At 56.0% G+C, this 12,232-nt stretch overlaps 2 protein-coding genes across 2 annotated transcripts; one reads left to right on the top strand and one right to left on the bottom strand.

Moving 5' to 3' along the window:
* The first annotated feature begins 69 nt into the window (after positions 1 to 69).
* LOC108501886 (uromodulin-like) lies at positions 70 to 5,983 on the top strand. Its single transcript, XM_017824173.1, has 9 exons — positions 70 to 112; positions 935 to 1,001; positions 1,194 to 1,361; positions 2,103 to 2,308; positions 2,878 to 3,038; positions 3,624 to 3,869; positions 4,517 to 4,676; positions 5,095 to 5,239; positions 5,883 to 5,983. The coding sequence occupies exons 1-9, from the start codon at positions 110 to 112 to the stop codon at positions 5,981 to 5,983; spliced, it is 1,257 nt and encodes a 418-aa protein (XP_017679662.1). The 5' UTR covers positions 70 to 109.
* A 918-nt stretch (positions 5,984 to 6,901) lies between these two features.
* On the bottom strand, positions 6,902 to 12,134 carry ADGRG3 (adhesion G protein-coupled receptor G3). The gene is given in 13 exon segments (XM_017824172.1): positions 6,902 to 7,299; positions 7,702 to 7,988; positions 8,430 to 8,523; positions 8,820 to 9,103; positions 9,254 to 9,366; positions 9,866 to 9,966; positions 10,041 to 10,080; positions 10,164 to 10,286; positions 10,375 to 10,515; positions 11,027 to 11,132; positions 11,214 to 11,373; positions 11,462 to 11,491; positions 11,954 to 12,134. Coding segments are annotated over 13 exon segments (1,776 nt in total). The 3' UTR covers positions 6,902 to 7,183.
* Between the last annotated feature and the right edge of the window lie 98 nt (positions 12,135 to 12,232).

The following is a 12,232-nucleotide window of genomic DNA, read 5'->3' as shown; positions in this document are numbered from 1 at the left end:
ATAAGGCGGGAAGCAGGGAGCACGGGAAGCAGGGAGCACGGGAAGCAGGGAGCACAGAGTGGCCTCGGGGCGGCGGTGGGTGGGTGGAGGAGCAGAGCGTGGCCTGGCGATGGTAAGTGGAATGAAATCAAGGTGGTGGGATCTCTCAGGACTGGAGCAGGGAATAAACCCCCCTTGCCCAGCAGTCCAACAGTCACACTTGGGGTTGGTGGAGGGGTGGAAGGGTGTGTGTGCTGCCGGACCAGAGCGGGGCTTTTGGCATTGGCTTTGTCCTGCTCTCAGGCAGAGCATTGCCCAGCCATCAGCCTGGCTGACTCACATCCATGTCTCTGATAAGGAGTATCCAGTGTTAAGGGCTGTTCCTGGACTGTGCTATTAGTTTCCCTAAAGAAATCCATTATCTGTACCGACAGCGGAGCTGACTTAATCTGCGTCTTTTTTTCACTAATTTTAGTTGTGTTCAAGGCTTTGGTTTTGGGGGTTTTTATCCTGTTGTCTCCTTGTTATAGATATGAGTCACTGGAAAAGCGAGGATCCTTTCGAAAATCCTAACTTTTCAAAAGAGCTGCAGTAGGAAGAGGGAAACTCCTTCCCTCTTTGGGGAGCCCAGACTGATGCCTCACCTCTGCAGTTTTACTCAAAGTGCCTGTTCTCACTGAAATGCGGCTTTATCACTGTCAGCACATCCCTGCAGGTCCAAGGGCTGCTTTCTCCCACCTCGTCTTTCTGGAATCTCTACCTAAATTCAGAACAGTATTTGACCCTTGTGTTAGCCTGAGGGGGTAGGAAATTACTTTGTGCCATCAAACCTAAGAAATACAGTACAGATATTATTGCATCCATGCTTGAGGGTTCACTGTTTCTGAATGACTGCAAACATGTCCAGCAAGCATGGTACAAACCCAAGTTACCCAGAGCCTGCTTGTTTCTCCAGGAAAGGACTGTGAGATGTTTGTTGCTATTCTCTGTGCTCTGCCTGGCTGGCTGTGAAGTCAACAAGGGTGAGTTTCCCTGTACTCTGTCCCTGCTGGGTCATGGATGGGTAGTATGGAAAGATCCTCACCCCTAGGCAAGAATCTCAGCCTCTGAGAGCTGTGCAGGTCTTCCTGCAGTGGGGCGAGTTCGTGCTCATGTCTCTCATCAGGGAGATGTTCTTGCTGCATTTCGGCTCACTTGCCTTTCCTTTGCTGCAGGTGAGCTGGGGAGCACACATGGCCTGAGACCACGGGTTGCCATCCCCCTCAAGAGGAGCCCAGATCCCTGCCTGTCCAACCCGTGCCAGCACCAAGGACACTGCCAGGTGGTGGGGGACAGACCAGTTTGCAGCTGCAAACCAGGCTTCAAAGGGGAATTCTGCCAAGGTAGGGCTGGGAATGCTGGTGAGCCCTCCCCAGTCTGTCCAGGGGCACCAGAGGGAAGGGTGATGGGCACAATGCACTGGTATTACCATTCCAGGAGATCATCCCACCTCGTGGTTCAGATGCATTCCCCACCACTGTAACCACATCCTCGACTACATGTTGGTACAAGACCCAGTCACAGGGCATTTTCTTCTTCCCAAAAAGCTTCAATTCCTTAATTCCTTGGCTGTGCCGTGGTGTAGCTGTGCCAGGGCAGCATGACATGCTGCAGGGCACAGCTGCCCCACCGTCTCAGAACAACCACACACATTCTGGCACAGCTACAGTGAAGCCCCTTCCAGGCACTATCCAAAAACTGTGTCTTCTTCCTCTGAAGGACAGGGTTGCTGTCCCTGTCTGGTGCCCTTGGCAGACTGTGGGGATTCTGTGGACAGAAGCCCTCGGAAGGGGCCAGGCCCACAACATCTGCCTTTATGTCTTGAGCTTAAGGACTGTGTCTGTTCGGAGTAGTGGCAGCCATGGACTTGTGTAGCTCTTAGAAAATACCAGACCCACATTAACTTCTGCATGTTCCCAAAGGTCTGTCTTTTGCCCAGTGTCTCTGAAGAGCCCTACCAGCAGCCTCCACTGAGGCTGGGATGAGGGTCTGCTGAGCTCAGTGGGACTGTGCCATCCCACAGCTGACATAGGGCTCCTTCAGGCCTCTTCCTTATTGCTATTGCAGATGGCTTTTTCCCCCAGATGTGGTACTGAAGCTGGCCTGTGAGGAGGAGTATATGAAGATGATGGTGAGGAAGGAGGTGTTTGAACTCTTGAAAATCCCACGGGAGCTTGTCCACTTGAAGAACCAAGAGTGCAAGGTCTCAGAAAAGGAAGAAGAGGGTGAGCTGTTTTTTTCAGCCACTCTCACTGGTGAAAACCACACTGCGTGTGGGTCGATAATCCAGGTAAGGATCCAGCAGACACTTTCTGCATAGCTCCAAAGCCGTGAGAGGAGCAGACATGCTAAGTGGGGACAGCAAAGGGAAGCCTCAAAGGCTTTTCCTTTTTTATCTAGGTGTTGTAAAGTTCTCCTTCCCTTTGAAAGGCTTCCCTGGGGATGTCAGAAGCCTCTGCTGCTGTGCTGGCAGCACATTTTGCCTGATTTAGCAGAACATGGAAGTCTCAGTGTGTGCTTCACTAGCTGATAACAGCCCTCAGCTTTGTGGCCACACCCTCTGAGCTCTGCAGCCCCGTCCCCTTGGTCCCTCACTTGCTTCATGGATCAGGAAGGGTGCAGAGGAACTGCTGCTCCAGCTCTGCATTTTGCAGAAGAGCCCTCACCCGTGCTCACTGTGCTGACTCCTGCCTGCTCTGCTGGTGGCTCCCAGTAGCCCCCGGACACAAGGCTTGAGCTGAAACCCCAGCAGATATCCAGGCCTGGAGCAGCTACAGCTGAGTTGCACCGAGCTGGAGCTTGGATCTCTGTGTATGGATTTAGCCATAATCTGGACACTTGATTTCTGTATCATTCCAGAAAAACAATTCCCATGTCTCCTACTCCAATGTCATTGAGTCAGAGCAGGAAGCCCACGGGGCCATGATCTCCCGGAGTTTTCAGCTGGAAGTGCATTTCTCCTGCATCTACGCCTATGAGCAGGTGGTGAGGCTGCCCTTCGCTCTCACTGCTGTTGACAAGTGAGTGGTGCCATTTGTCCTTGCTGCTGACATGGTGTCTTTGAGCTCGCAGAAAAGCAGATCCCTTCAATGAGGTGAACTGCAAAGGCCCTGGGGAGCCCCTAGAGAGCCCTGAGAGCAACGCCAGACATGCTGGTCTGTCATCCTAGCCTCTAGTTTTCTTCCCAGTGTGTTTTTACAACACTGGGTTTGGGCCTGGGGCAGAGCCAAAGAGGGGCACACACAATCTGCCTTTCTCCTGTCCTCACTGCTTGAAACCAACTATCCAAAAAACGAAGGGTGGGAACTGGAAGAGGCCCCCACCAGGCTCCCATGGAGGTGCAGGGTTAGGATTGCCTTTCTTGTAGCCCTCACTGGCCAGCGGGTCAATGGGAACCACTGCAGCTCTTTGCTTCTGTCCACACATGGCACAGAAGGCAGCTCAGGGCCTGGCTCTCCCGAGGCTCCACCTGGGAACAGAGGCACATCCAGAGTCAGAGCACCTGCATCAACGGCCTGACTTGTGCTACATCCTTCCTGCTTTCTCATTCTGTTTGGGAGCCCTCATCCTCTGCTCTCCTCTCTTCTCTTCATCACTGCTCCCAGGCTGGTGCAGTCTGTGGTCAGGGAAGGACACTTCAACGTCAGCATGAGACTGTACAAGTCCCCCTCCTACCTCCAGCCTTATCACCTGCCAGCTGTGGCCGTCCCCGTCACGGACACACTCTATGTCCTGCTGAAGATAGAAGGACAGCACCAGCTCAAGTACTTCCTGCTGAGCATTTTGGACTGCTGGGCCACCCCAAGCATGGATCCCTTCCAGAGTGTGCAGCACAAGCTCATTGAGCAGGGGTGAGTGGAGAGCCCCCAGCACACCCGGTCTCCTTGCACCACAAGCACAGTCACATCTCTTTCCTGGGTGCTAAGGACGGGAGCAATGAGCAATGACACCATCATTGCTCATAGGTGGAACCTGTGGGGGACACCATCATCAAACAGCCAGAACAGCCCCACAATGAGCCTCCAAAAAACTCTGAACTGAGTCCCCTCTCCTGCTCTGCTGCCAGCAGTGCTGCCTTCCTTCTGGTGTTGCTCCTGGCCAGCTAGGGAGGCAAAGGGCAAGAGGAGGAGAGGGGAGACTCTGCTGGGATATGCAGATGTCTCCATGAAAATCCTGCCTTAGAGGTGGGTGCAGCCAAGCTAAAGCCAGAAACGTGTCTATCTGGGAAGTGGGAACCACAGCCAGGCTCACTCCACCCCTGCAGAGCAGCTGTGGCCCCACAGAGCAAGACATAAGCCAGCCTCTGGGCTGCTAGCAGCTGCTCCCTGAGCTGGGCACAACACAGATTCCAAGGAAAGGCATCCCCACCGGCACTGAGGAAGAAATAAGCCTGTTCAGCAAAGCCTAGGGGCTGCACCTGGTCTTTGTGGGACCTGGTGTTCCAGGCTGGGATGCTTCCCCTCATTTGGCACTCACTGACCCAGCTGTCATGTCCCAGGTGTCCCCATGATAAGACAGTGACCTACCTGAATGCCATTGGAGAGAGCAGCACCGCCAAGTTCAGCTTCCAGATGTTCCGGTTTGTTGGTTACCCCGAGGTGTTCCTGCACTGCCGTGTCCGGCTCTGTCTCCCCAACGGTCCAGAGCCCTGTGCCAAGGTGAGCCCTTGCTGTTCTGCACCATCACCTGGCCAGGTGTGGTGCTGGGGAAGGCATGCTCCTTGCAGTAGGGGCTCTGCTCTGGTTCTGGGTGCCTCACACAACAAACATCAGGAGCTCACCCCAGTGCCCTGAACCAAAGGCACAAGGGCTTGAACCCAACGGAGAGCTCCTTTCCCTCTTCCCTCTGGCTATGGGGTATTTGCAGGAGGAGAAGTCGATGCCAGGATTTGGGGAGGAATGGGCTAAGGTTCTTTAGGACCTGGTTCTTCTCATGCTCTGGGGTCCTGACTGCTCCCAGGCTGCGGCCCCAGTAGGGTCTCTGCCAGCAGGAGACCTCCAGGATGGCCCTTGCCCTTTGAGCAGGCTTTTCCCCTGTCCTCTGGTTCTATCACCCTTCCCTTGGCCCTGTTGACAGCAATGCCCAAGGCACCTGAAGAACAAGAGGGCACTGGTGGATGACTACAATAAGATTGTCTCCTCTGGGCCCATCCACCTGCTGGCTGCTCCTTCCTTGGGAGCAGAGACCCACCATTCCAGCACTGACCAACAGGACCTGACAGGTATGTATGTCCTTCTGGGGAGAATAGGAGCAGCTCCCAGACCCTTGCCACTCTCTAGGTAGTGCTAGGTTGTTAAAAAGGGCTGCTAAAGTCTGTGCACAGAAGTGTGGAGTCCTTCGGGTGTCATGGCCATGCACGGCAAATTCCAAAGCCAAACCAGCACAGAGCTCTGTGTGAGTGGCTCCATGCCAGGCACAGGTTGGGATGAGCAGGGGAGCTGGGCAGGAAGGGACCCGAAACCAAAAGACTTGGTGCAGCACCCCAGCCAGGGAAGGCTGGGTCTTCACACTGGACCTCTGCATCATCAGCCCAGCAAGGCAGGCTCCTCCTGAGCAGCAAGGGCAATCCAGGATATCCAAGCAGCAGTCCAGGACCAGGGTTGGGAACAAGCCCACCTACAGCACAGATCAGACCAGGCATGAATGCTGAGCCCTTGGGCAGCAGGGCTGGGTGGAGACCATTTGGGGTGACTGAGTCCTTTTAGTGCCCTCAGGATTCCGAAGTACCCCCAGCTCCAGTGGCTGCTGCCCTGCACAGGAGGTGACCTCCCCCAAATCCGTCCCCAGCCAGGAGATGCTGCGCTGGGGCTCAGAGCTGGCTCGGGGGACCCAGGTATGTCACGAGTCTCTCTCCTCTTTGGCAGGACCCAGCCCGTGGCTGCCCGGGGCCCTCGTCCTGCTGTGTGTGCTCGGTGTGCTCACCGTGGCTGCGGCGGCCGTCAGCGTGGGGCGGCGAACGGGTTAGGAAACAGCTGTTTCCAAATAAATGTGACAGTGGCAGAGAGCCTCTTGCCTGCCTCTTTATGGGTTTGGGGGGGAAGGAAATGATGGTTGGACGCAAACAGTGCGTGAAGGTTGAGGCACATCAGAGTGTTTCCGTTCCCTGTAGCATCCCCAGGACCTTCTCCTTCCCTCTGGGCCCAGGCTCTCTAAACTCAAAGCATGTACCCTGGGCTGGGAGGGTCTTTCTTCCTGTGTTCCTCTTCCCCAGAGAGTCACCCTCTGGGGAAGGGGGGTGATGGAGGTATCCCCACACTAGGTAGTTGCCCACCAAAGCTGGTCTTTGTGTGGTTCTGTGTGACACAGATGTAGTGCTAGCAGAGAAAGGATTGCTCTGTGCATGCATACCCATGTGTGCATCTATCCACACTGATTTCTCCCTTCATCCATGACAAATTGCCAACAAGGTTTCTGCCTATTGATACATCCTAAGTATAAAGCAAATAACAAACAATACTGTAGGTGTCAAAGACTAAATCCACAGTGCTCAGAGAGCTGGCAGGGATTTAATACTGAAACGTGGATCAGGAGAAGACAAGCAGTTGCTCTGCAAGGTGGCTGTGTGTGAGCTTTCAGCTGAAGCAGAGCATCCATGCAGGAATCGTTGTTGGCCCCTGCAGGTGTTTTTCAGGAAACACACCCAGGAGATCCCTGCCAGAGAGCAGGAGATGTATTGCCAAGAAACTCATGGGATTTCTCTTTTTTTTGCTGGCTCCCAGACCTGAACCTCCCATGTCTGGAGCGAGTCATTCCTCTCCTTCCAACGGCAGGAAAGCCATTGCTGGGCTGGTTCAGCACCAAAGGCCATCTCTAGTGAAGAGGAGGATGGCTCCATCACAGCTGAAGGTGGGCGGTTCATGGGCTCCCTCCTCATGCCTTCAATAGCCCTTTGGGGGATAAGATCAGGGGCACTTCAAGACCACAGAACTTCAGCCTGGAGGGACTTCAGTGGAAGGGTCATCTCTGAAGCTCCTTGCCCAAGGCAGGCCACCAGGAATGGAAGAGCCAAAGCAAAGAGCCCTGCTGAGGTGGATCATGCCCACTGAAGGACAAACTCGGGTGTGGCAAACTGATTCCTCCCTCCGTGGGGAAGCTGCATCTGCCAGGATCAAAGATTGCTCTCAGTGGATGCACACACAGGCAGGAAGAGAGGTCCAGCCAGGAGCTACTCCTGGGAGACTGTGGTGTTTTTGTCATGTCTGATGATGTGGGATAGGGAGCCAGTGGTCTCCTTCGTCTTTGGGTAGTAGAGGATGACCAGCCAGATGAATATGAAGATTCCTGAAGGGAAAGGAATACAAACACTCAGCAGCAGCAGGAGATGGTGGGAAGCATCTTGCCAGGATGCTGACAGCATTTCCCTGCTGCTTCCAGGGAATTCTCCCAGCTCACTCCTGCCCCCCATACTTCAGGTGGGCCATTTGGCTGGGACATGCCAAATGTCCCTAACCCTCTGCCAAGGAATGACTTTCTTGGAGGAAAATATCCCCTGTGGAGTGGATGTGGTTGGAAGCATGAGCATCTCCATGCTGGTGGCTGGGACCTGCTGCTTGACATGGCCTGCCAGTCAGTGCTGGGAAGATGCTGGTGCCTTGGCACCCCTAGTCAACCCACTACCAGGCTCCTGCCTCCTCCATCTTCCCCACCTGAGCTCAGGGAACCCAGCTCAGAGGCAGCACTGACCTTGGAGAGAGTTGAGGATGGTGAAGAAGTAGAGCACGGGCGCAGAGGAGATGCCATGGGTGAGGAATGCCAGGGCCCAGGTGGCTCCCAGCAGGCAGAAGAGCCCTGCTGCCACTAGGGCCACCTTCCAGGGCTTACGGCCTCCCTGCACTGCCCCTGTGCCCTGCAAGCTGCAGCTCTTCTGGGTCACCACCCCAAAGAGAACCATGTTGAAGAGGAATATGAGGCTGAAGTAGCCACAGTTGGTGATGTAGTGGAGCAGGACATGTTTGGAAGTGATCCAGCACCTGAAAAGAGACAACCACAGTGCCTCCAGTGGCCCTGCAAGCCCCAGAAGCACTCATGGGAGCCTCCACATAGGGATGTTTCAGGAATGCAGGGACACTTGTGCTGGGGGAGTTTTCCAAGGCCAGGATGAAGCAAGGGGACAGTGGTCCATATCCACTGCCCTCGTGTTGCTCAGCTGGGAGGGATCCTGGGGAAGCTCCAGAGGGACCTTGGACATCCCTCCATGACCTGGAGGGCTGCAGGCATGGCCAAGGAAGCTCAGCATGACAGGTGGGGGTGGGGGTGGTGGATATGTTGTAATCACAATTAAGGAAGCAGAAGCATGGCATAAAGCCAAGCTGGATAGATGCAATCCCTGACTGCTGCACTCCCAGCAGGACTGGGCTACCAATCCCTGTGCCAAAGGGCCACCTGAGCCCTGTGGGCAGTGGTGCACGCACAGGTGGGCTATGACCTGGTGGTCCGTGGTCTGGATGCTGTACTCTCCGTAGCTGCCGATAGCTCCTGCCACTCCCACCATGAGAATGGGCAAGCCTGGAAAAAGGGAGACACACAGAATCACAGAATTGTTTAGGTTGGAAAGGACCTCTAAGATCATCGAGTGCAACCATTACTCCAGCACTGCCATATTCACCACCAAAGCATGTCCCCAGGTGCCACACCCACACATCTTTTGAACACTTCCAGGGATGGTGACTCCACCATTGCCCAGGGCAGCCTGTTCCAGTACCTGACTACCCTTTCAGTGAAGAAATCTTTCTTACTATCCAATCTAAACCTCCTAGTGCCCCCCTCTCCCCTAAGTTCGCCCCCAGGCTGGCAGTGCTCACCCCAGCCAAGCAGGCACAGCTTCGCCAGGTAGTGGTGGATGTAGACACCAAGGACCTTGACGAAGAGGAGGTAGAGCTGACAACCCTCCAGCGCCGTCCAGGTGAAGCAGCAGAGCAGGCAGTAGTGGGTGAGCCCCCCCAGGACCTTACAGGTCCCCGGCTGGGTCCTCCCAGAGAGCCCACTGTTGAGCAGGAAGGCCAGGTTGAGGAGGAACAGGCTGCCCACGAGGTTCATGTGCAGCCCCAGGTTGATGCGCACGGTCTCCTCAAACCCAAACCTGCACCTGAGTGTTCCCAGAGGAACCAGGAAAGGTAGAGGTCACAGATGAGCAGGGCCTCCTGCTGCATCACAGCAGATCCACGCAGAGGCACCAGAATTGCCCCACATCTCTCCCAGCTTGACAAGTCCCCGTGGAGCTGCTGGCACATCCTACCTTATGAAGAGGCAGAAGGCGATGGTGAAGATGGAAAAAGCCATGGCTACCCCACAGCCAGCGGTGGCAACAGCCATCAAGGCTTGTGCTGTGGGGCTGTCCAGAGCTGGGTTCTGCCAAACATGCACATGTTACGTTAGAAAGGCCCCAGACCAGCCTAGAAAACCCAACTGCAGCTACCAGAGCCACGGGGCTGATAAACCCGGTGGACTGCTGCAGAGACCCCATACAAACCCCCTGTCTGGCCAGCAAAAGGTCTTCGGGGGAGCAAGGCAGTGGTGGCTCAGAGGAGATGCTCCCCAAGGTGTGGTGAGGAGTGAGTGAAGGGGACCACCATGACCACCCTCCTGGGAGACTTCACCAGGATATGGGATCTTAAGCCTTGCTGCTCCAGAGCCTGCATTAGGCTGGGGCCTTTTCTGGGCTGTCCTGCTCTGCTGACCTCCCGCTGCCCTCCTGAGCTGGGGCTGGGCTTGTGTTTGGGACCTGGGCTTGCCTGGAAACAGCTATAACTATCCCTGTGTGGCTACTCATGACACCGGAGGGGCCACCAAAGCAGGCGGGCAGCACTGTCAGGGCACAAGCAGGAGCTGTGGGGAGTGGGATCATCACCAGGAGGAGGGTGAAGAAGGTGAGATGGTCACAGGAGCAGACTGTCTTCTGGTCCCCAGGCTGTGTGACACATCCACTGCTGTGCCAGCCTCCTGCCTGCCCTGCAACAGGAAAGGAGTGACAACGGAGAGCACTGAGCACAGCCCCACACACCCGGCCCTGCCGAGGACTGTACCTTTGCTGGGATCCCAGAAGACACACTGCGGGGTGACATCCTACCAAAAGGGACAGCAGCATCAACTGATGCCACAGTGAGGGGCACTGGAGAAGAGGTGGAGGGCAGGCAGGGCTGACTTACACGGGGCAGCTGCCTGTGGGTGAAGGTGAGCTGCACGGGGTCCCGCAGCCCGGAGATGCTGGTGTTTCCCACTGTGATGCCCACCACAGTGTTGTCCAGGACCTGCCCTGCCTGGTTGACTTCCTGCATGGGGGCAACGTTGCCTGAGCTGAGCTGGTGTGTAGTGAGTGCCAGCAGCAGCAGGAAGGGTGCCAGCAGTGCCAGCTCATACCTTGAACATGCCAAGCTGCTGGATGTTGAGAACTGTCACCACCACATGCACTATCTGGCTACTCAGAGACCGAAATATCTCCCTGGGGAGATGGATTTTTCCTGCCTTCCCCTTCTCTGTGGTGTTCAGTGTGGTGGGGCCCTGAGGCGGAGAAGAACAGTGAGAGGTTGTTGCTGGCAGGTCACTTCTCTGCTTGGGACCCACCAAATTCAGCCAGAAGCCCTGTCTGAGGGCAGGAGAGAAACTCATCCCCAGCAGCTAGAGGCAGAGCTGGGAGTGGGACCCACAAGGTCCTCAACCCATTATCACCCATTTGTGGGACATCCATAGCTGGGAGAGCCTGGGGGGGGGCAGGAGGCCCAAAGTCACACACGTTCCTCCTCCTTTCCTACCTTACTCTCCCTGTGACCACCCATGTCTGCTGGAACGGCTCTCAGGGAGGGATCTTTCCTCCCAAGCACCATTTCATGTGACTCCTTGCCAAGGGATGTTAAAATTGATGTGGGTCCATGATGCAACCCCAGAACAGAGTGGAGGAAGAGCACAGCAGGGCACACCACACCCCAGGGCAGGGGCCAAGGGATGCTTGGAAAAGGGATGCTTGTAAGGTGTGGGACCTCCCAAGTGAGGGAGAGGGAAGGGCACATCTCACCTCCGTGGGGGAAAAGGTGATGAGGACATCACGGACAGCAGCCCTGCTGACATTCAGGAGCAGCTTCTTGAGCCCGACCAGCCGACTGTGCAGCCCCTGCACCTCCCTGCGGGACAGCGGGGCTGTGGGACTAGTGGATGCAAGGAGCTGAGCCCCCAGACCCTGCCATGGCCAGCCCTGCTGCTACCTGAACCAGCGATCCCGCAGGCAGGCACAGGCGGAGCTGTAGGAGCGCCCCAGCTCCGGGCAGCGCTGGGGCAGCTGGAGGATACCAAACCCACGGCCCCGTTTCTTCGGATCCACTGTCACGTTGCAGCACGAGAGGGAATCATCACCCCGCCCCAGAGCTGGGGAGGATGGGAGCAGGGTGACCACCAGGCACCACGGCACTGGGTGGGCACTGGGGTGAGGGTGGGGATGGGGGACACCACTCACCGGAACAGCGCTCATTTCCCCTGGCAACATCTGGAAGAAGAGTACGTGAAGAAATGGAGGGAAAACCCCAAAATCTAGGGTGAGTCCTCCCCTTGCCCCCCTCCCTGCCCAAGGGAAGGGGAGGCAGGAGAATCTGACAGCTACCAGGTTTGAAAGGAACAGCTCTGCAGTTACACGGGCTTCAAAAACACCCAGGGCTGGTGAGGACAAAACCACTGTGTCCAGCTCCCCCCAGGAGGGATTGTAGAAGAGACCCTGGGCTGCTGGTTCCAGATTTTAAAAAATGCCCCAGCAGCAAACCCCCCAGTTCCACTTGCCTCTGCCAGTTCTGCACATCCCAGCAGGGATTGTCCTTCTGGCCTGTCCACTTTTCAGGGTGAAACACCCCACCATGGTCTTTGGGTCAACACCTTCCCATGTGAAAACCTTCCCCTCAAGCCCATGGCACCCCCCACACCGAGGATGTCTGTCCCCCCCTCACCCATCACTCACCAGGCGGCATCAGGAGCAGCAGGATGGTACCCAGGAACAGGTTCATGCTGCTTTGTGGGGTCTCCTGACCACCCCTGGCTGTCCCACCTCACTCCAGTCCCCTTGTCTCAGCAGCTCAGCTCCTTCCCAGGCTCTGCCGGGGCTTATGGCCACTCCTGAGGCAACAGGGCCGTGTCTTCATTTCCTTTCTGAGAACCCCTCACGCCTTCCTGTGGGCTGGCAAGGGACCTCCTGCCCTGGCTCACAGCAACAGTGACAACTGTCAGAGCTGCAGCATTT

The sequence above is a fragment of the Lepidothrix coronata genome, unplaced genomic scaffold (assembly GCF_001604755.1).
Source record: "Lepidothrix coronata isolate B3197 unplaced genomic scaffold, Lepidothrix_coronata-1.0 Scaffold110, whole genome shotgun sequence".
NCBI classification, from domain to species: Eukaryota; Metazoa; Chordata; class Aves; order Passeriformes; family Pipridae; genus Lepidothrix; species Lepidothrix coronata.
The sequence above is the reverse complement of the archived record's forward strand: the minus strand, read 5'-3'. Positions and strand labels throughout refer to the sequence as shown.

Excerpts from the sequence above, each read along its gene's own strand:
- LOC108501886 (XM_017824173.1), top strand. Across the intron at positions 1,002-1,193 it reads TGGCTGTGAAGTCAACAAGG|GTGAGCTGGGGAGCACACAT; the intron begins GTGAGTTTCCCT and ends CCTTTGCTGCAG. Across the intron at positions 4,677-5,094 it reads GTCCAGAGCCCTGTGCCAAG|CAATGCCCAAGGCACCTGAA; the intron begins GTGAGCCCTTGC and ends CCCTGTTGACAG.